Here is a 23,287-nt window from a genome sequence, read left to right on the forward strand (position 1 = left end):
ACCCCCACTGCTCCCTGTCTCCAGACTGCCCCCCCAACCCTATCCACACCCCCACCCCCTATCCAACCCCCCTGCTCCCTGTTCCTGACCCCTATCCACACCCCCGCCCCCTGACAGGCCCCCTGGGACTCCCACACCCTATTCATCCCCCCAGTTCCCCGTCCCCTGACTGACCCCCCCGAACCTCCCCCCCATCCAACCGCCCCCTGCTCCCTGACTGCCCCCCGCAGCCCCCTGCCCCTTATCCAACCCCCCCCCCCCTTACTATGCCTCTGAGAGCAGCAGGAGCTTGCAGCCCCGCCCCTCGGCTGGAGCCAGGTGCGCTGTCCACGGGGCTGCGGAGGAGGGGGGACAGCAGGGGAGGGGCCGGGGACTAGCCTCCCAGGCCAGAAGCTCAAGAGCTGGGCAGGACGGTCTCGCGGGCTGGATGTGGCCTGCGGGCCATAGTTTGCCCACCTCTGACTTACATGCTTAAAGTTTAACTATGTACTTTGCTGAATTAGGGCCTGAAAGCTTAAAAATCAATGGAATAGTGAGCTAGTGACTTATTTTTAGATTCATTAGCAAAAAAAGAAAAATCTACAAAACTACTACTCCTTTGAATTTTAAATTTTAATTTAAAGCACAGTATAAGGATATGTTTTAATAAAGTTATTCATCAAAAGACAACATAGCTGAGATTTAGCCATAACTGAGGAAAACTTAACATATCCCATAACTTTTCCAATGCACTGTATTGCTTTTGCTGGTGTTTATTGTATCTTTTCAACTGAACTGTGTGTTGGGGACTTTCATGCTGTTTTAAAAAAAGACCCTTCCATGAGCTTGTTTTGTATACAAACTGGATGATACCATGGCTAAAAAAAATCCCACATATGATATACTGGATTTTGAGTTGTACCATGTACTTCAAATGTCCTTTAACTTTTTCCAGTTTATTACTTCACATGCAAATTCTAATCCCATTGTTGAGACTATTGCAAATTAGTGTTTAGATCAATAGGACTTTAATATATAGATTGAATATGATTGAATAGATGTTAATTTGTTGATAGGAAATATTTACAAAGATAATTGTTTTACTGTGTGCCTTGAAGTTTTACTGTGTGCCATGTTTACATGTTCTCATGGCAGAATAGCTGACAACTAATGTAACAAAGCCAATGAGGAGTCAGTATTTTCATAATAGAATTTCACTTTGGTAATATGTTGATAGTAAATATAATATTTATATTTGCTCATCTACAGTTTCATAGGACTGCTTAATTAATCAATCTATTGTATGATATTTCAGTCTAGTGTAATTATCCCTCCAGATCTGTGAGGAATGAAGGTTGTCAAATTTAATCAGATAATGTCTGCAAGATTATTGCTTACCTTTTTACTTCAAAATTTCCTTTTGTCTTAGATATAGGCTCTTAATGTAGTGTAGCGTAGCTTGTAGTGACAGCACCACTACACCCTTTTCCCTGCTTGGAGAATAGGATAAGTGATCTATCCTATAGCAGCTGCCTATACTATTCCTCAGATTGGACAAAAATCAGTGTTTAAGGAGCAAAGTGCTGTGCCCTCCTCTAAAGAGCTAGCATATCAACGTCTTGACTGCCAGGTCAAGATTACTACTTTCACAGGCAGTTAGCGAGAATGGCTTAGCAGAGAGAATTATCTCAAGTCATAAGTGACTATTTTGACATGCTATTCTTTCTAGGATATTTAAAAGAATTGTTATAAATTACAATTAAAATCAGTTTGGAGTACATTTCATGAAATAATGCATTTTTAAAATATGATGTTTGTGCAGGATTCTCACTCTTGGACTCCCTAGTATAAAATAGGAGGAACTATCTCCCCAAGCTTTTTAAGACTAAAGGTTAGTGGTAACAGGTAGGGAATCCAAGCCATCACCTCCACTTTTGTTTTATGCCCAAGGTTTAATTGCTTGTTCACATTATTGTTATTGGATTTGTTCTTGTTGCCTGCTGAAGTTGTTCTTCTGGGGTATTCCTAGAGCTGCTTAATCTCCACGAATTAGAATTTTGGCTAGAAGATATCATTAGAGAAGGGGGAATACTGACCTGCTTCTCTGAAGATATCATTTTATGTGATATTCTTATTCACTCAACCTACTTACCTCCTCTCTGATTTCAGAAGGGAATTTCTGGGGTGAATTTTTTTCTGACACTTTGATATGTTATTGTCCTACCTTTTGCCAGATTACATTTTCAATTTTTTTTTTGTTATTGGCTAATTTTTGTTTGTTTTTTTCCTTCATTTCCTACTTAATCGGGACTGGATGGTTTGAAGGGCAGTAAGTTAGTTCAGGTGTTTTGCATGACGCCAGTTGGGGAGGAAAGGGGGATTGTGCTCCTACTCACTGCCGTTGGTGGGAAAAAACCATCAAGAGTTCAGGGAGTTCTGCCTTTTTTGAACTACAGAGGTGAGACCCAGATGTGAGAATCCAGAAAATAGCATCTTCAAGGAAGCAGAATTACAAGATAGGTAATATTTTTGTTTTGGTTTTTATTATAGATCATCACAGAAGCACAATCACAAGATGTTGTTTTGACCCTGACAACGAGAGAGTCTCTTCGGTATCATCTGATAAGACCATAAAGCTTTGGGACATTATAGCACAATCCACCACTATCACAGTTAATGAGTAAGAAAAATAGTATATCTATATTAGGCAAGGTTTATATGTACTTTTAAAAAGTATCAGTGAAATTTGTGTTACAATTTATACTGGGAAAATGAACAGTAATTATGTAACTGAATAGCATAATACATGGAAAGGCTGAACAACATACTATCTAAATACATGTGTTAGCAGGGAATGGTCCCGCTATTATGGGGAACTGTCCTGGCTTATACACTTATACACAGTGAAATGGGTGAGCGAAAGGATCTGAGTCCTCACTCTCACTTCCTTTACCCAGAGGCTTGCCTGACCTCAAGAGCTCCCCTTCCACTCTCCTGTGTGGCAGAGTCCTCATAACCCCAACAAGGCTGGGCCCAGGATTCCTGGGGGGCTCAACCCCCAACCTTGTTGTGGTCACTTAGGGCAGGGGCTAGGGAATTCCCACTCTGGGGTGCTCTCTCTGCAGTGGATGCTTCCCTGATCCACTGATCATTACATTCAGTTCAAAGCAAATACAATTTCTTAAACAGCAATCAATTAAAAAAAATAAGGAAAAAATGGGAAAGGCTAAAGGAAAACACAAACAAAGGGACATCACAACCAGCAGTCTCTGGAATGTAAGGGAAGTTCAGTCTGTTCCTCACAAGTCCCAGGCCCCTTCTCAGGCTCTGGTTGTGCTGCAGGGATGCTGCGGGTTGGACACTTGCTCTGGCAGTGGCCACACGCTCTCAGGCTCTAGGTGGCCGGACCCTTCTTCCCAGCGTTGTCTCCGCCCTGTCAGGGTTAGGATCCCCCTCCAAGTCTGACCTGAAAGGCCTCTTAGCTGGGGGTGTCTCCCTACACTGGGCCTCCTGCCCAGGGTCCCTCTCGCTCTCACCAGCCGCTCACTGCACCTGACTCCGGACTGCTCTAGCACCAGCTCGACTCTGCCTCAGCTCCAGCTCGACTCTGCCTCAGCACTGCTGCTGCTCTGCCTCCAGCTCCCTGGGCTACTTCTCTGGCCCCTTTGCCTCTGGTTGCTGCAGCTCTCCTCCCAGATCAGGTCTGCTCTGTGAGCTGCTTCTGTGACTCTGCTCCCAGCACTGACCTGCTTCCTGGACTGGTTTTCTGGCCCCTCTGGATCTGGCACAGCTCTGCTCCCCAGCTCAGCTTGGCTCCTGAGCTTAGCCCCACTCTGTCTGACCCAGGCAATACCAGCTCACTGGGAAGGCGGGACCCCCCCTGGCCTCCTGACTTCTTGATTAGCCTGCCTGCCCTGTCAATCAGTTGGACTTGGAGCATTGGCCTCTCCCCGTTGTTCCTGGGGACTATCAGTCTCAAGGACCTGATTTCCCATCGACCTTTCCCCTTTCTTTTGGTACTGGGAGCTAGCCAACCAGAACACCCCCAATGAATTTTAGTAAGGGGACAACAGTCCCTTTACACATGGAAAGGTTAAATAATATGCTATATACAAGCTTATTGATGTGAATGATAGATGAGGTGCATCTGTCCATCTGTAAGCATTAACTAAAGCTAATCATAGTTTCTAGGTACTGAGACGTAGAATTTGATAGTGGAGAAAGCAAACAATAGCATGGGGAATGTGCTGTTGAACTGGAAGCTAGTCGTGATGTTTCTCAGGACTAGCAACACTGGATAATAACATTAACAAATGTGAAGAAGATGAAACACCATTTAGCATGATACAGGTCTCTTAAAGGACTGCAAAATGGAACATATACATATGCACAGGATATATTTTTGGAGAAGGATAGGTCTTGATCTGAGTGTGGAATCAGAGTGAAATTATCTGGAGAGAAAACTCACAGCTGTTAATTCACTATCTAGAGTTGATGGCTTCTGAATCTGAAACTGAGGTGTGAAATTTGTACACTCCCTGGAACCAAAAGGTCAAATCTTGAGAGGTTCAAACTGTCCCTTCATCATTCTGAGGTAAATAGATTGACTTCTGTGCATTAACTGGAGGCATTTCAGATGAGAACATAACATCTGAAATCCAGTCTGATCATAGGTTTCAGAGTAGCAGCCATGTTAGTCTGTATTTGCAAAAAGAAAAGAATTACTTGTGGCACCTTAGAGACTAACCAATAGTGACTGTAAAGTTCCTATAGCACTATTCTTAATATTAGGGATTTCCCTGATATCCAGGCCACCTTGCTGTTATTGAGTGTGTTGCTGCATTTGATTGGTGTATGTGCATATAGCCTGATCCTGAGAGAAGCCCCCACAACTCCCACTGAAGTCAATACTACATGAAAATCCTTATATAAAGATAGAATGCTATAGTCTGTGTAAGAAGGGAGTATGCAACAAATGAAGATATCAGATGAGCTATTGAAAAACATTAACAATGGCAAACAAATTCAGTGGTTCTGGTTTTAAATCATAAAAGCATTAATCATAAATTGTCTGGATAAAAAGGTACTATTAAAGTTGCCCTTAAAAGGATTAGGAATTTACTTAGAATGGGAGACTCAGATCTGGAGCATTTTACTAATCCTTCTTTTAAATTGCAATGGATGTAACACTGTTTCCTGCAGAGATGCTTGTAATCCCTTCCCCATTGTGGATTGCACGAATTACTAAAGTCCTGTCATGTTCTGGAACTTTGAGATTCTTTCTTGAGGTGCACCCCCTGTTCTCAAAATTGGAGTTCATTGTAGAATTGATTAAACTTTTCCATTGATTATATTTAGTTAGTTTCAAATCACCATATAGTTTCATTACATGTAGAGAGAGACATACAGTGCTGTTTATTTGAAGGCATCCATAGCTCACCCTTCAATGTTGCCTTTTAATTCAACTGGTGTATAGTGTTACCCTGTGGGTGACAAGAAACAGGTGATAAGCTCTACTTAAAACTCAGTTAGTACTGGATCCTGTGAGATGTTAAACACTATGACTGCATCCAGAAAAGCACTTAATCACATGCTTAATCTTTTGCAAATGAGCAGTTCCAGTGACTTTTACAGAACTACTCAGATGATAAAAGCTAAGAATATGCTTCACTTGATGGGTCAGAGTACTCAGACCTTGCAAGATCAAGCCCTTACAGCATTCTAATGGCTTTAAAAATCACAGTATCCTGTTGCAGTCATTTTCATGTGTATTTCAGGGCACATACCAATGTCATCTCAGACTGCTGCTTTACCATAGATGGTCATTACTTGTGCACGGCATCTTGGGACAAAACCTTAAAAATATGGGATATAAAAACAGGGGAGTTTCGTTATCATGGACCTATTTGCTTGAACCAAGGTCATGAAGGTTCTGTTAGTTCCTGTGTTTTTAGCAAAGATGGTGAGTTATGTTAAATACCATTATACACATCTTCAAGTATATACATGTACTACATTTCAGATAAGTCACAGGGGGTCACATGCCAATCACATGACTAATTTATTTCTCAATTTCAAAATTAAATGTTTTTCATTTGGATTAAATGGCTACCCACATAATGTAAGTAAATTGAAATTGATGGTCTGTATTCTGCTTTACTCAGACATCTCAAATGCTGCTTAATTGATATAATCGTCAAAGATTTTCTGTAAAAAGATCATATTGAGAGAGTAGATTGAGTAGAAACAAACTACTGAGCCACCTCATGGATTGAATGCTTGCTATTATCCACCTGGTATTAGTTAATGGTTGTAAGGCACTCTGAAAATGTAAAACACTATATACAGTATATTGGTACATATTATTATTGTTAAGCATATTGAATGAGAGAGAGAGGTTGTCACTGTGTATCTTTAGTCAGTACCTCCAGGAGTAAAGTTTCTACATGGTTGAATCCACATTTTCCAATAATGTGATATTTCAGAAAAAAAATTTTATGGCATTTTGTGAGATATAGTAGTAGAGCACTATGACTCCTCTCTATAAAATGGCTGATATTTTAATACTTTTGTATCCCAGGTAATAACTGTGTCCTGGACTAAATAATCTCTGAAGCTGAAGCTTAGGTGTTAATTTGCCTGTGATATTGCTATTGCAGAGATAAAGAAAACACCATCAACTTGTTATATTGAAATGTTGTCTCTCCTCTTTGCTGTGCTTGGCTACTACAAATCTTTATGCCTTGATTGGCTGTTTCTCTCAGAACTTCCCGTCTTTATACCCATAACAAACATGGCCTTTTAAAGTACTGACCCCTCTTCACCTTGTGATCCCATCTAAACCCAGTCTTCTCAGTTCGGTGATTTCAATCCTAAACTACACACTTGGGGGAAAAAAATGCTGGGAATGAAATTATCGAAGGTGGCACCAACTAGTTTGGCAGTAGCATTCATAGGGATAGTAGCTGACTTGCAGATAGGCCTCTGAACAGTGGTATTTGGAAGTATCACCTCTGCTTCAAAAATCTTTATTGTGGTTCATTCTGTTCAAAGCTAATCTGATAGAGAGATCATTACAAGAAAGTTTTCTTGACACTTTCTTGACATTTTCCCACTATTTCTGTCCCATGTTAGAAGAATATGCTCTATTTGGAGTCAAGGAAATAAATTTACCTCAGGAAAGGTTTTGGAGAAGCTTCTAGTGAATGAAGTGTATTTTAGCCACTGGTTCTTAACTGCTGCAAGTACTAAACTTACCAGTAAAAGAAAAGCTATAGTAATTAGTAAATGTGATTGTTTCGCTAACCAAAACTTAGTAATTTTACAAATAACTTTTTGCTATTTTAACTTTTTTAAAATAAAATGTCTCATCAAATTTCATGTCATCAGCATTTTCTCTTACTTTGTATGCTTGGTTGTATTTTTGATAACTTTGAATTTTATGCCTATGTTTATACTCATTAAAAAAATTCTTGGACTTCCATTACCTTGCTAGAGCATACCTAATACTAGTGCATTATTTAAATTCTGTTAACAGTCTGATCCAAGTCTGGATGGAGCTTGTTCTGTTTAGTCTGTATAAAAAAAAACCCAGAGAAATAATATGGCATCTAATTTGTGTTTTAGCATCTCTTGTAGTGTCTGGAGCATATGACAAAACTATAGCTCTGTGGGATGCAGGAGCAGGATATAAAAAGCTAGCGTTAAAGGTACTAAATTCCTATTTGCTCACTAGTTTAGTGAGAAGCTATACAAATCTACAGCTAGTATGAGTATTGTATATCTCTTTACATTAACTGATGTGTATGTATTTTTCTCTCTCTTCCCCCCACCCTAACCCTCATAAACATAGACAAGAATCTGTTATGTACTGTATGTGACTTTAATTTCTTGGGGACAACATATTCTTTTATAATTACCGGCAAGGCTATTTTCTTTGTCAGATGTGTTATTAACATACTACTAGATTTCTATCTTACTGCATCAGCTGTGATAGTAAATGCATTGTGTAGAACAGCATATTTACCATGGAAGATCATGACTTCCCCCAGTAAGAGACTGGTCAATGTGTGTATGAATTTAAAAATGCTACATGCCTTTGTAAGTATGTATGTATCCATATAATATAATGGTCTACATTAAAAAAAAGGTTAAGGTCACAAAGGAGATGCACTCAAAAGTTAGGAAAGGCCATAGTTAAGGTTGTCCATTCAACTTTTACTCTGCCCCCACGTTCATATGTATTATAATACATCTTTCGTTACAGGTTCATGATCAACCACTCTCTTATTCAGTGTTTGGGGTAGATGATGCTTAGTAAATGAGGCAGCTCCCAGCTGTGTGATATTTACTTTATCCTTATTGCTCAGTGCTTATAGCCCTTGTTCCTCATTCACTACATACAGTATGACTGCCTCATACCTGAGGCAACAAGGTGGTACATCTGTGGAGGAAGCACATTATGGTATATAGGAGCTAGTAAGTTTAGGACTTTATGGTACAAATTTTCAAAGGCCCTCCAAAATGTACCATTAAAATTTTATTATTGACTTGAAATGATCAGATATTAACTGTGAACATGATGGATTTTACCTTTTAAGAGTACAACTCTTAATTTCATGCTCTGACATGGTGTCCTTAATTCAGTTTTGGTGACCTTAAGATTGGTCTGCTGCCATGTGCTGTACATTGACTACCAAAGAAACACACTCATTGCCTGTAGCAAGTACAGAATACAGTAGCTGCACAGTCACTGTGAGAGGGCAGAGAGATTCAGGGTATCTGTTGCTCTGGTCCCTGCAGTTTGCTGGCTGGCTGGTGCAAGAACTGAGTTTAAGGTTTTATTTTGAATGGTTAGCTGTATCATTTTCAAAAGGACTCAGAGATAGTGACTGAAACTTACAGGTGCCCTCCTTGTACTTGGGTTCCCACTTTGGAACTGTAAATGAGAAAAGATCAATATTATAAATCTGAATGGTTTCAGAGGAACAGCCGTGTTAGTCTGTATTCGCAAAAAGAAAAGGAGTACTTGTGGCACCTTAGAGACTAACCAATTTATTTGAGCATGAGCTTTCGTGAGCTACAGCTCACTTCATCAGATGTTTACCGTGGAAACTGCAGCAGACTTTATATACACACAGAAATCATGAAACAATACCTCCTCCCACCCCACTGTCCTGCTGGTAATAGCTTATCTAAAGTGATCAACAGGTGGGCCATTTCCAGCACAAATCCAGGTTTTCTCACCCTCCACCCCCCCACACAAATTCACTCTCCTGCTGGTGCTAGCCCATCCAAAGTGACAACTCTTTACATAATCAAGTCGGGCTATTTCCTGCATAGATCAAGGTTTTCTCACATCCCCCCCACCCCCATACACACACAAACTCACTCTCCTGCTGGTAATAGCTCATCTAAACTGACCATTCTCCAGGTTTAAATCCAAGTTAAACCAGAACATCTGGGGGGGGGGGGTAGGAAAAAACAAGAGGAAACAGGCTACCTTGCATAATGACTTAGCCACTCCCAGTCTCTATTTAAGCCTAAATTAATAGTATCCAATTTGCAAATGAATTCCAATTCAGCAGTTTCTCGCTGGAGTCTGGATTTGAAGTTTTTTTGTTTTAAGATAGCGACCTTCATGTCTGTGATTGCGTGACCAGAGAGATTGAAGTGTTCTCCGACTGGTTTATGAATGTTATAATTCTTGACATCTGATTTGTGTCCATTTATTCTTTTACGTAGAGACTGTCCAGTTTGACCAATGTACATGGCAGAGGGGCATTGCTGGCACATGATGGCATAGATCACATTGGTGGATGTGCAGGTGAACGAGCCTCTGATAGTGTGGCTGATGTTATTAGGCCCTGTGATGGTGTCCCCTGAATAGATATGTGGGCACAATTGGCAACGGGCTTTGTTGCAAGGATAAGTTCCTGGGTTAGTGGTTCTGTTGTGTGGTATGTGGTTGTTGGTGAGTATTTGCTTCAGGTTGCGGGGCTGTCTGTAGGCAAGGACTCGCCTGTCTCCCAAGACTTGTGAGAGTGTTGGGTCATCCTTTAGGATAGGTTGTAGATCCTTAATAATGCGTTGGAGGGGTTTTAGTTGGGGGCTGAAGGTGACGGCTAGTGGCGTTCTGTTATTTTCTTTGTTAGGCCTGTCCTGTAGTAGGTAACTTCTGGGAACTCTTCTGGCTCTATCAATCTGTTTCTTTACTTCTGCAGGTGGGTATTGTAGTTGTAAGAAAGCTTGACAGAGATCTTGTAGGTGTTTGTCTCTGTCTGAGGGGTTGGAGCAAATGCGGTTGTATCGCAGAGCTTGGCTGTAGACGATGGATCGTGTGGTGTGGTCAGGGTGAAAGCTGGAGGCATGCAGGTAGGAATAGCGGTCAGTAGGTTTACGGTATAGGGTGGTGTTTATGTGGCCATTGTTTATTAGCACTGTAGTGTCCAGGAAGTGGATCTCTTGTGTGGACTGGACCAGGCTGAGGTTGGTGGTGGGATGGAAATTGTTGAAATCATGGTGGAATTCCTCAAGGGCTTCTTTTCCATGGGTCCAGATGATGAATCTGAATAAAATTCTGAAGCCAAAAACATCAGTGAAATACCTTCATTGCTGAAAAAGACACTTAGCTAAAATATTTACCTTCAGAATTTTGTTTCTTCAGTCCCACTCTTTGTTACTCACACTTAGAACTGACTCTTTGGTTTTAAAGAACTCACTTTGAACCCAGAATCTAAAATAAGAATTATCCTTGTTGCAAGTGACTGGGTGTGGAAGAGATCTTGAGAGCACCGATTATCATCGCCATGAGGACAGACTGCTTTTGATAGGGAAGATACTGTTATGCTCTAGAAGAGTATGATTCAATAAGTCAGTCACTTCCAATGTGATTTAGGTATCTGATATTAGTGTCCAATGCCTGTAGGTTTTAAAACCTTTCAGTAGATCCTAGCAGTGAATTTAGAATATTAGTGGTGTTGACAATAAGGCTATTTTTTTGTACCTCTGGCATACTTTTAATCCCATCTTTTCAAATTTGTCTGTGTAACGTGCTTGTATTATTTACACATGCAGTTACTTTGACTGTATGCACAATAATAGTAATTTTACATGTAATTTTGTAAAGTTCGGCCACAATATGCATAAAGTTGGGCCATAATATTGGTTTGATAGATGTTGGGTAAAAATTAATTGAAGCTGGTGAGTGCGATAGCTGCCATTCATTCAGGATAAATGTAAGGAGCAGTTAAGCTCCTTTTTGGAGTAAGATAGTTGAAACAATAGGAGAACCATCCCAAAACACAGGTCACATGCAAGGCTAGTCAGGAACCGAGCTACGTGGGAGGAGGGTATGTGGGAGAAGTATGGGTCTCTGGGTATTGTTTGATGGAGATGTGCACATCTGTGGGCAGGAGCAAGCAGAGAGAAGCAGCCAAAAAGCCAAGCAAACAGCAAGAGAAGCCCTGGAAATGTGGCTGGGAAAGAAAGCAAGAAGAAGTTTATTGGGCAGAGTGCAAGCTGAAAAGAAGCTTTGAACTCTGAGCAAAGAAACTGCCTCCTGTTGTCTGATACCCACTGTGTTCAGAGAAACAAAGACTTTGTGGACATGCTTTGTAAATGAAAAGGATTGCATCAAAGAAATACATGACTCTAAAATGGCAAATTTGCCATATATCCTATTAAATACGTCTTTGCCTTTCTCCCTGTATTTTAGAAAATATTAATGCGTTTCTTTTTGATAAACATTAATCCATACTTTTCATATGTGAAGTTTGTCTATCAAAAGGCAAAAACATCATTTTTTGAACTCTAGGAGTTTTCTCATTAATTCTATTAATTTTTTAATATATTCACTGTGTGGGTTACTTCTTCATTTTTGGTTTTAGGTTGATTCTCTTCTTGTGGTAGGAGACCTAATGGTGCTCTCACAAATCTCCATGCATGCTCAGTGATCAGTTGTGCAGCAGCAAGAAGGCCCAGCCCACCCAATGCAACTACCTGCCTTCTGAATCATCTCCCTTCCCTTGAAGTGGGGAAGGGCTGGTGGCTGTCCTCAAAGCTCTCCCCCTTCTTGTCACCTGACCCACATCTTCAAACTGCTCTACACTGTGTGCACTAGAAAACAACTCTTTCCCTGTCTTCTTCCCTCCCTCTTTCTCTATATATATTTCGCTAAATTATTTAAAAATGTAGACAGGAAAACACACAAACAATCACACACACACAAGGAGGACTGGAACTAAAAATATCTACCACACTGGCTGCCAGCACTGCACCCACCAGAACTACAATTCTAACTGAGATGCTGCTGTTACACAAACCACAGATAGCGGATCAGGCAGTGTCAAGTATATGCAGAAAAAGATTAACCTGATAGCAGCTGTTCTTCTGACCAAGGATGAGTGAGCATGCACAGAGGTTTTGCTTAATGTAGGAAGGGCTGCCCGAATGGATTTGTGGTGAAGACAGCTATTTATTTTATTATAAAAGTAATAAAGTTACAATTTGCTTTGCTCCAGGGCCATGGAGACTGGGTGATGGATGTTGCAATTAGCAACAACAAGAAATGGATCCTTTCTTCCTCAAAGGTAACAACTAACTTACAGATGTGGTATAGGAAGCTAATTTGGAAACAGATTTCACTGTGTATTTCAATATTTGTTTTAGAAAAATTATAATTTAATGTAACAGTTGACCCAGACAGTCTTTCATTTGTAGTTTTACGATCAGTTGAAAAGCAATTACAGAAAATATTAAAAGGAACTTCATATGTAGGTGTACATGTTTGGTGTGACCCATAAATTCAGTTTCTAAGATTACTAAATATTTGTGGTGAGTAAAACAATTATTTGTTTTCAAAGTAATGACAGTTTTAAAAATAATGCCCATCTCTTATCCAAGAAATTTTCCTGGCTTATAAGTAGAGTTATTTGTGCTTTGTGCAACTGATGAGGCCTTTATCCATTGGACAAATACTGTAGCTTGCTATGGTGCTTGACCAGTGATAACATATAAATACATGTCCTAATTGTTGTTTCTGACTTTTAGGATGCTACTTTGAGATTATGGAACATTGAAAAGGCTGATCATGTTCCTGCGGCAATAGAAAGCAGAAATACAAGAGGCACAAAAATAGTTCAGGTAAGCATTATGTGAAGGTACAGCTGATGGGTCTGCCCATATAGTCTCAAGTTACACCTCACTCTGTTCAAAACCAAAATGTGAATGGCTGCAAGGACATTGTCAACAAGATTGCTGGGTTCAAACATTGATTTACCTTATTTTTGTCTTCTGTTCACAAAATTCATGTAATTATTTATATGTGAGTGGGGGAGGGAGAAGAGTAAGGAATTTCAAAACAGATGCATCAATGCTTTTCTTTGTTTTTTTTTAAAAAGTATTTGGTAAGGATGCAGAAGTCCATGTACAGATGCCATTGTATTTTTAGAAACAATAGTAAACCAGATTAATTTTTTTTAAATAAAAAAATCCTTTGGCTTCCAAACCTGATGCTTAGTAGTGTGATTGGCTGCATATTTAGCAATACTGCTGGCCTCAGGTAGTGGTATTCATGCACTCATGCACATTTATGACTCCCCAATAAACAAAACAAATATTGAGTTTACAAAAGAAGGAAAAGAAAAGGTATGAAATCACTACCAGAGGTTAAGAGGAGGGGGAAAAAAAGAAATTTTGATGACAATTCAGTTTTAATTCCAATTAAACAATTTGTTCTAAGCCGTGTGAGATTGGGAAAGGAACCCCATCTTTATTTGTTTTGTAAAACCCATCACACCTCCAGTGCTGTATAAACTAATAATAATAAATTTGCTAAGGCAATATCACAAACTACAAAAAGATACTAGTAAGTTTAGGAAAGCTTCCTGCACAATGACTGAATGAGCCTGATTTTTCAAGAGTATTGAGCACACACTGCACCATTTGAAGCTAATAAGAGCTACAAGTGCTCAGCACCTCTGAAAATCAGGGCTGTATATTTATAGTTGAGCATCAGTTGTAAGATAATTCATGTCTGGCACATATGATTAACTAACATCCTTTTTGTTGTTTTTTCATGTTACATTTATATCAGTGTGAAGAATGTGAAAAACCTTTCTCACTCCTACAGTGTGATGACTCTGAAGCGGTAACCAAGTGTGTATTCTGTCGACTGGCTTCTCCTTCGAGAAATATTTTGCCATTACCCCCATTGTAGTGCCTGATCTCTAAATTCTTCCCAACAGACTATTTGTGCAAATACATTTGAGTTTTTAAGCATATGCCTATACCTAATTGTGATTATCAGTATATTATATTGCATGTAAATACAGAGCCAAGGACTTCCTCCATACTTCTGTGCCATACAGTAACATCTATGTTAAAAAAAAATTGCTTATTCATTGTACACATGTGCAATATACATACTGAGTTTCACCATGTAACAGATGACCGGATCAAGTCCTAAGATTTTAAATCTATTCATATTGTACAAGAAAATAAAATTACATCCATCTCCTTTAAGTGAGCACACTTAATAAAGGTGGTTGTAACAAAGAAAATATGTGACTAAGTAATTTGCTGACAGTTGTCCTTAAATTGTGTAGAATAAAACCATCTTTTTTTACTATGGAGTGGAGTATACTGGAAATATGAAAAACATTTGCATCAATTGAAAATGCTAAAGGGTTTTGAAATTTGAATGTGGAGAGGGCATTTGGACCATGAGGTTTGTATTATCTTGCTTCCAACATCCCTTATAAAATGTTTCTAGGAACTTTCAATCACAAGAATACGTTATTATTTGTGTTTGACATGACATATGCCAAACTAGTCCCATATATTCAGGACCCAATCCTGCCAGCACCCTCAACTCCAGCACTGCTCAGGATTTGTCCCTAAAAGTCTATACCTCTTCACCAGCTATGTGAGGATGTCAATTAATATGAGATTAGTGTTTCAAGATGTGGGGACCTCATTCATCAAAAACGTGTTTCAGCAGATTATATTATTTTAAAAGGGATTTATAAGAAGAAAAAATATATTGTACCTGGATATGTAGTAGTCTGGAATGTAGTTAAGCTATGAAATAAATGGAACTCTATTATGGGTCTTTCTTTCTTTTTTAAGCCATGTGAATTGTGTAGCCTCGGTAGCTACAGTTGCACTTGACTCCAAGGTGAAAAGAAAATGATTTTTTAAGAAATAATATGTTTTATCCAGATTTACTGCTTTGAATAAAACATGAGGTGACAAGCTGTAACATATCCCAAGACACTGTCCTCTTTTTCCTCTTAATTAAATATCATTGGTTTGCAGTAAAAAGTTGAAAAAATGCAGTTTGTATGGTGCTGGAATTATTTTTGCAGAATACATAAAATGTGCCTGTCTTATTGTTGGAATAATTACCCTTAAATATGAATAATAATACTGAACTAATTTCTGCATGTTTGAAAATAATCTCAGTTTAATTAAATAATATTCTTATAATATTTGAATTAGGAATGTCCTTTATTTGCTCTTCCTGTCCCATTTAGCTGAAAAAATCAAAGCGCTAAGATTTTCCATTGAGAGAGCAAAACTAATTACTCTATAGAGGGTTATTTTTGTGTATAAATAGTGTGACATTCAGAGATGAATAGGTTGGAAATTTTCTTTTGAAAGGGTCTTTTATTTCCCAAATTAATAAAGACAAGTCAAACTGATACTTTGCTGTCGGAAACATAAGTCTTATTAAATCAGTTTGTATTTTACTGCTTATTTGACAGAATCAATTTGATAGACCAAGACAAAGAATAGAGAGAACAGGAAATTCTACAACTGTATCATAGACCAGTGGTTCTCAACCAGGGTTCTGGGGTCCCCTGGGGGGCTGTGAGCAGGTTTCAGGGAGGTCTGCCAAGCAGGGTCAGCATTAGACTTGTGGGGGCCCAGGGCAGAAAGCCGAAGCCTGAGCAATGTAGCTTCGCAGGGGCCCCAGTGCATGGGACCCCGGGGAATTACTCTGCTTGCTACCCCCTAATGCTGGCCCTGGTTTTTATATGCAGAAAAACAGTTGTTGTAACACAGGTGGGTAGTGAACATAAGACCATAAGAACGGCCACAATGGATCAGACCAAAGGTCCATCTAGCCCAGTATCCTGTCTTCTGATAGTGGCCAATGCCCGGTGCCTCAGTGGAGTTTTTATAGCATGGTCGGGGGAGGGGGGGGCGGACTTCAGAAGGAAAAAGGTTGAGAACCCCTGTCATAGACCATTTAAACCAGTTAAGTGCTTGGGAATATATAGCTTATTTTGGGCCTGATTTATAAGGTAGGGCATTCAAGAGTTACATAACAAACTTGTTTGATGAATAAAGGCTCAAGAACTCCCCAAAACTATCTACTGTGTCCCTTTTAAGCTAGTAGCACCATCTGCACTGCTGCCGGACTTCCTATGTTTTTGCACTTCTCTGCAGGTAATTATGACTGCTCTTGTGGGTCTGCTATAGGAGAAGGAGAGGCATACTGACATAGCCATGAGTTGGTTCTAAGTATGACCCTTGAATCCCTGGCTTTACTGTTGAGGAAACCGTAATTATATCCAATTCTGTAATCAGATCCATAACAGGAGGATCCCTGTAACCCCTACAGATCTGATTGCAGGACTGGAGCCGCAGATTCAATAGCTGTTGTCATAAATATAAAGGGAAGGGTAAACACCTTTAAATCCCTCCTGGCCAGAGGAAAAACCCTTTCACCTGTAAAGGGTTAAGAAGCTAAGATAACCTTGCTGGCACCTGAGGAAAAACCCTTTCACCTGTAAAGGGTTAAGAAGCTAAGATAACCTTGCTGGCACCTGACCAAAATGACCAATGAGGAGACAAGATACTTTCAAAGCAGGGGGGGACAAAGGTCCTCTCAGTCTGTGTGTGATGCTTTTGCTGGGACCAGAGCAGGAATGCAGGTCAGAACTCCTGTAAAGAGTTAGTAAGCAATCTAGTTAGATATGCATTAAATTCTGTTTTGTTTCAATGGCTGATAAAATAAGCTGTACTGAATGGAATGTATATTCCTGTTTTTGTGTCTTTTTGTAACTTAAGGTTTTGCCTAGAGGGATTCTCTATGTTTTGAATCTGATTACCCTATAAGGTATTTACCATCCTGATTTTACAGAGGTGATTCTTTTACTTTTTCTTTAATTAAAATTAAAGACCGTTTGGGTCTGTGTTCACCTATGCAAAGTGATGACGATTTTTATCAAGCCTTCCCCAGGAAAGGGGGTGTAGTGCTTGGGGGGGATATTTTTGGGGGAGACATTTCCAAGTGGGCACTTCCCCTGTTCTTTGTGTAACACTTTGGTGGTGGCAGCTTTTAACCTAAGCTGGTAAGATTAAGCTTAGGGGGTCTTTCATGCAGGTCCCCACATCTGTACCCTAGAGTTCAGAGTGGGGAAGGAACCTTGACAGCTGTTATTTCTATTTTTAAAGTCATCAGTTTGCTTGGCATAGCATGAAACAGAGCATTTGCCCCAAGAAGCTAACAGTGTAAAGGCTCCCTGAGAGAGGAATTCCCACTGATGTCTGTGGACATTCTGCATGTGGAGGGCTTACCAGACCTGGATCTAAATTAGAAAAAAATAATTTAAATTATATGCATCTTGTGTAGACAAGCCCTGAGATTCACAACCTGGGCAGCAATCGATCCAGCAGGGGTCAATTTATCGCAACTAGTATAGACGCGATAAATCGACCACTGAGCACTCTCCCGTCGACTCTGGTACTCCACCAGAATGAGAAGCGCAAGCAGAGTCGACAGGAGAGCGTCAGCTGTCGATTTACCACAGTGAAGACACCGCAGTAAGTAGATCTAAGTATGTCAACTTCAGCTATGCTATTCATGTAGCTGAAATTGCGTATCTTAGATTGACCCTGTGCGGTAGCGTAGACAAGCCCTCTGTGAGGTGCATGTATGGACAGGTCTACACTACAGCGGGGATTGACGCTCTAAGATTGATCCACGGTGGTCAATTGAGTGGGTCTAGTTGACCTCTGTACTCTACCCCAGATGAGAAGAATAAAGTAAATCTCCTGTCGACCTCCCGTGTTGTAGACCCTGTGGTAACTCAACCTAAGGTACATTGACTCCAGCTACGTTATTCACGTAGTTGGAGTTGCATAGTGTAGGTTGATTTATCACGGTAGTGTAGATAAATGTCTGCAACCTGCTATTGTGAGACTGCAACCTGCTATTGTGAGACTGGCTCCATAGCTATGCTGTTATATCCATGTAGCATAGATAGGGTTGCCAACTTCCTAATCGCTGAAAACTGAACACCTTTGCCCCGCCCCTTCTCCGAGGCCCTAACTCTGCCCTGCCCCTTTCCGAGGCCCTGTCCCTGCTCACTCCATCCCCCCTCCCTCCGTCACTTGCTCTCCCCCACCCTCACTCACTCACTTTCACTGGTCTGGGGCCAAGGGGTTTGGTGTGCGGGAGGGTTGGGGTGTGGGTTCTGGGAGGGAGTTTGGGTGTGTGAGGGGGCTCGGGGCTGGAGCAGCGAGTTGGGGTGCAGGAGGGGGTGAGGGGTGCGAGCTCTGGGTGGCGCTTACCTCAGGTGGCTGCTCGGAAGTGGCTGGCATGTCCCTCCAGCTCCTAGGCATGGGGTGGGGGCCATGGGGTGGGGGCCATGGGGGCTCTGCACACTGCCCCGGCTCGAGTGCCACCCCTACATGTAGGAGCCAGAGGGACATGCCAGTACTACACCGGCTGCTTCCTGGGAGTGGCACAGAACCGGGTAGGGACCCTGCAAGCCCTGCATCAACTAGACTTTTATTGGTGCTGACCGGAGCTGCCAGGGTCCCCTGTCCAACCGGATGTTCCAGTCAAAAACCGGACACCTGGCAACCCTAAGCGTAGATGCAGTCTCCAGTGACAGAAGGGCTTTTCTGTCACTGTTGGAACACCAGTTCTCCAAGCGACAGTCTCGGTCAAGGGAAGCATTCTTCCAGCAACCATGCTGCATCGATGCCGGGGTTTGGGCTGGCATAGCTATGGGCTCGACATACCTCCCACCCTCTCCAGTGGCTAAAGTGGTATGCCATGCCCCACAGGTTTGGCCAGTCTGCCCCGAGAGAGAGATGGGGTGCTGCTGGCCAGCCCAGATTTGATTGGCAGGGAGACTTTTAGCACATGGGGTCGCAACACCACTCAAATTTGGTCCGGCTGCTGCTCCGGAGATGGGGGGCAGCAAGACCAAACCGGACTGGCACCGTGACACTGTGCGCCAGGTCCCAACACCACTCGGTTTTGTGGGGCGTTGCCACCTGGCACGTGGGGAATCATAGAATCATAGAATATCAGGGTTGGAAGGGACCCCAGAAGGTCATCTAGTCCAACCCCCTGCTCAAAGCAGGACCAATTCCCAGTTAAATCATCCCAGCCAGGGCTTTGTCAAGCCTGACCTTAAAAACCTCTAAGGAAGGAGATTCTACCACCTCCCTAGGTAACGCATTCCAGTGTTTCACCACCCTCTTAGTGAAAAAGTTTTTCCTAATATCCAATCTAAACCTCCCCCACTGCAACTTGAGACCATTACTCCTCGTTCTGTCATCTGCTACCATTGAGAACAGTCTAGAGCCATCCTCTTTGGAACCCCCTTTCAGGTAGTTGAAAGCAGCTATCAAATCCCCCCTCATTCTTCTCTTCTGCAGGCTAAACAATCCCAGCTCCCTCAGCCTCTCCTCATAACTCATGTGTTCCAGTCCCCTAATCATTTTTGTTGCCCTTCGCTGGACTCTCTCCAATTTATCCACATCCTTCTTGAAGTGTGGGGCCCAAAACTGGACACAGTACTCCAGATGAGGCCTCACCAATGTCGAATAGAGGGGAACGATCACGTCCCTCGATCTGCTCGCTATGCCCCTACTTATACATCCCAAAATGCCATTGGCCTTCTTGGCAACAAGGGCACACTGCTGACTCATATCCAGCTTCTCGTCCACTGTCACCCCTAGGTCCTTTTCTGCAGAACTGCTGCCTAGCCATTCGGTCCCTAGTCTGTAGCTGTGCATTGGGTTCTTCCGTCCTAAGTGCAGGACCCTGCACTTATCCTTATTGAACCTCATCAGATTCCTTTTGGCCCAATCTTCCAATTGGTCTAGGTCCTTCTGTATCCTATCCCTCCCCTCCAGCGTATCTACCACTCCTCCCAGTTTAGTATCATCCGCAAATTTGCTGAGAGTGCAATCCACACCATCCTCCAGATCATTTATGAAGATATTGAATAAAACCGGCCCCAGGACCGACCCCTGGGGCACTCCACTTGATACCGGCTGCCAACTAGACATGGAGCCATTGATCACTACCCGTTGAGCCCGACAATTTAGCCAGCTTTCTACCCACCTTATGGTGCATTCATCCAGCCCATACTTCCTTAACTTGCTGACAAGAATACTATGGGAGACCGTGTCAAAAGCTTTGCTAAAGTCAAGAAACAATACATCCACTGCTTTCCCTTCATCCACAGAACCAGTAATCTCATCATAAAAGGCGATTAGATTAGTCAGGCATGACCTTCCCTTGGTGAATCCATGCTGGCTGTTCCTGATCACTTTCCTCTCATGCAAGTGCTTCAGGATTGATTCTTTGAGGACCTGCTCCATGATTTTTCCAGGGACTGAGGTGAGGCTGACTGGCCTGTAGTTCCCAGGATCTTCCTTCTTCCCTTTTTTAAAGATTGGCACTACATTAGCCTTTTTCCAGTCATCCGGGACTTCCCCGGTTCGCCACGAGTTTTCAAAGATAATGGCCAGTGGCTCTGCAATCACAGCCGCCAATTCCTTCAGCACTCTCGGATGCAACTCGTCCGGCCCCATGGACTTGTGCACGTCCAGCTTTTCTAAATAGTCCCTAACCGCCTCTATCTCCACAGAGGGCTGGCCATCTCTTCCCCATTTTGTGATGCCCAGCGCAGCAGTCTGGGAGCTGACCTTGTTAGTGAAAACAGAGGCAAAAAAAGCATTGAGTACATTAGCTTTTTCCACATCCTCTATCACTAGGTTGCCTCCCTCATTCAGTAAGGAGGCCCAGGACAACTGCCCCTTTTGTCTCCTCTCCTCAACCGCCCGGCCCTGAAGGTGGGAAATGTTCTGCTTCACCCAGGCCACGGGCCGGAGGGTGCATGTCAAAGCCAGACAGCCCCACGGAGCCCAGGCCGGCCCGAGGTCTGCTACGCTGCTGGGCGGTGGATTTTTCACCCCCCGATGCCCTAGCTAGGGTGACCTACATGTTAGGTGTACGGCAGCCCTGGGCGGCAAGGGCAAGGTGCACCCCGCCCCCGGCTCTTTGAGGGTTGGGGTGGGTGCCTCTGCCAGGCTAGGAGGGGCTGAGAGCAGCGGGAGGCCCCCACCCCCCGCGCTGTTCGGGGTGCCGCTGAGGCGCGGGGGATGGGAGCGAGCGCAGTATTGTGCAGCGGGCTCGCAGCACCGCGAGGAGTATTGGGGGTGTCGCTTGCACCCCGGCCCCACGCGGTCCGAGCACCCACCTCCCTTTGTGTGCGGAGAGTGGCTGCCGAGCCATGGATGGGGCCGCCTCGCCGCCCAAAGAAGCAGCCGGCGCCGTGGCTTAGTTGGTTAAAGCGCCTGTCTAGTAAACAGGAGATCCTGGGTTCGAATCCCAGCGGTGCCTGCGCGGGCCGGGCTCCCGTTTTGCCCCGGGTTACTTTTATCTCCGCTCCCTGCTTGTCCCCCAGGGCGGGGACTCGTAGCGGAGCCGCCGCTGCCAGCAGTTCAGCTTCAGCAGGAGCCGCCGCCGTCAATGGAGCCGGATCTCCCCCTTCCCCTTCCGGAGCCAGCGGCCGCCCTGCCCGCAGCCATGATCCCAGGCACCCCGGCCCCGCCCCGAGAGCCCTCCGCGGCCCCTGCGCCGCTTCCCAGAGCCCTACAGTGCTTGGCCCCTGCCTGCTGCGCTGCGCCCCGCGTAGTGCCCTGCCCCCACCCCCCTGCCGCGCTGCGCCCCGCGTAATGCCCTGCCCCCGCCCCCCTGCCGCGCTGCGCCCCGCGTAATGCCCTGCCCCCGCCCCCCTGCCGCGCTGCGCCCCGCGTAATGCCCTGCCCCCGCCCCCCTGCCGCGCTGCGCCCCGCGTAGTGCCCTGCCCCCGCCCCCTGCCGCGCTGCGCCCCGCGTAGTGCCCTGCCGCGCTGCGCCCCGCGTAATGCCCTGCCCCCGCCCCCCTGCCGCGCTGCGCCTCGCGTAGTGCCCTGCCCCCACCCCCTGCCGCGCTGCGCCCACCCCCTGCTGCGCTGCGCCCCTCGTAATGCCCCACCCCCCTGCGCCCCGCGTAGTGCCCTGCCCCCGCCCCCCTGCCGCGCTGCGCCCCGCGTAGTGCCCTGCCCCCGCCCCCCTGCCGCGCTGCGCCCCGCGTAGTGCCCTGCCCCCGCCCCCCTGCCGCGCTGCGCCCCGCGTAGTGCCCTGCCCTCCCGCTGCGCTCCACGTGGTGCCTGCCCCCTGCTGCGCCCCGCGTAGTGCCCTGCCCCCACCCCCTGCCGCCCTGCGCCCCGCGTAGTGCCCTGCCCCCACCCCCTGCCGCCCTGCGCCCCGCGTAGTGCCCTGCGCCCCCTGCCGCGCTGCGCTCCATGTGGTGCCTGCCCCCCCGCTGCGCTGCGCCCCGCGTAGTGCCCTGCTCCTGCCCCGCCCCCCTGCCGCGCTGCGCCCCGCGTAGTGCCCTGCCCCCGCCCCCTGCCGCGCTGCGCCCCGCGTAGTGCCCTGCCCCCGCCCCCTGCCGCGCTGCGCCCCGCGTAGTGCCCTGCCGCGCTGCGCCCCGCGTAATGCCCTGCCCCCGCCCCCCTGCCGCGCTGCGCCTCGCGTAGTGCCCTGCCCCCACCCCCTGCCGCGCTGCGCCCACCCCCTGCTGCGCTGCGCCCCTCGTAATGCCCCACCCCCCTGCGCCCCGCGTAGTGCCCTGCCCCCGTCCCCCTGCCACGCTGCGCCCCGCGTAGTGCCCTGCCCCCGCCCCCCTGCCGCGCTGCGCCCCGCGTAGTGCCCTGCCGCGCTGCGCCCCGCGTAGTGCCCTGCCCCCACCCCCTGCCGCCCTGCGCCCCGCGTAGTGCCCTGCGCCCCCTGCCGCGCTGCGCTCCATGTGGTGCCTGCCCCCCCGCTGCGCTGCGCCCCGCGTAGTGCCCTGCTCCTGCCCCGCCCCCCTGCTGCGCTGCGCCCCGCGTAGTGCCCTGCTCCTGCCCCGCCCCCCTGCTGCGCTGCGCCCCGCGTAGTGCCCTGCCCCCACCCCCTGCCGCGCTGCGCCCCGCGTAGTGCCCTGCCCCCACCCCCTGCCGCGCTG

General features: G+C 45.1%; 1 protein-coding gene and 1 non-coding gene across 2 annotated transcripts in view; both read left to right on the forward strand.

Moving 5' to 3' along the window:
* WDR88 (WD repeat domain 88) overlaps positions 1-14,310 on the forward strand; it is a 30,471-nt gene extending 16,161 nt beyond the window's left edge. Inside the window, exons 6-11 of the mRNA XM_073308425.1 lie at positions 2,530-2,659; positions 5,757-5,941; positions 7,606-7,688; positions 12,501-12,569; positions 13,030-13,122; positions 14,075-14,310. Of these exons, the coding sequence (XP_073164526.1) occupies positions 2,530-2,659; positions 5,757-5,941; positions 7,606-7,688; positions 12,501-12,569; positions 13,030-13,122; positions 14,075-14,197 (683 nt within the window). The 3' untranslated portion in view covers positions 14,198-14,310. The remainder of the gene's footprint in view (positions 1-2,529; positions 2,660-5,756; positions 5,942-7,605; positions 7,689-12,500; positions 12,570-13,029; positions 13,123-14,074) is intronic.
* Positions 14,311-21,566: 7,256 nt separating this feature from the next.
* On the forward strand, positions 21,567-21,640 carry TRNAT-AGU (transfer RNA threonine (anticodon AGU)). Its single transcript has one exon. It is a non-coding gene; the product is annotated as a tRNA-Thr (tRNA).
* Positions 21,641-23,287: the final 1,647 nt, after the last annotated feature.

Source organism: Lepidochelys kempii, chromosome 12 (assembly GCF_965140265.1).
Source record: "Lepidochelys kempii isolate rLepKem1 chromosome 12, rLepKem1.hap2, whole genome shotgun sequence".
Classification (NCBI taxonomy): domain Eukaryota; kingdom Metazoa; phylum Chordata; order Testudines; family Cheloniidae; genus Lepidochelys; species Lepidochelys kempii.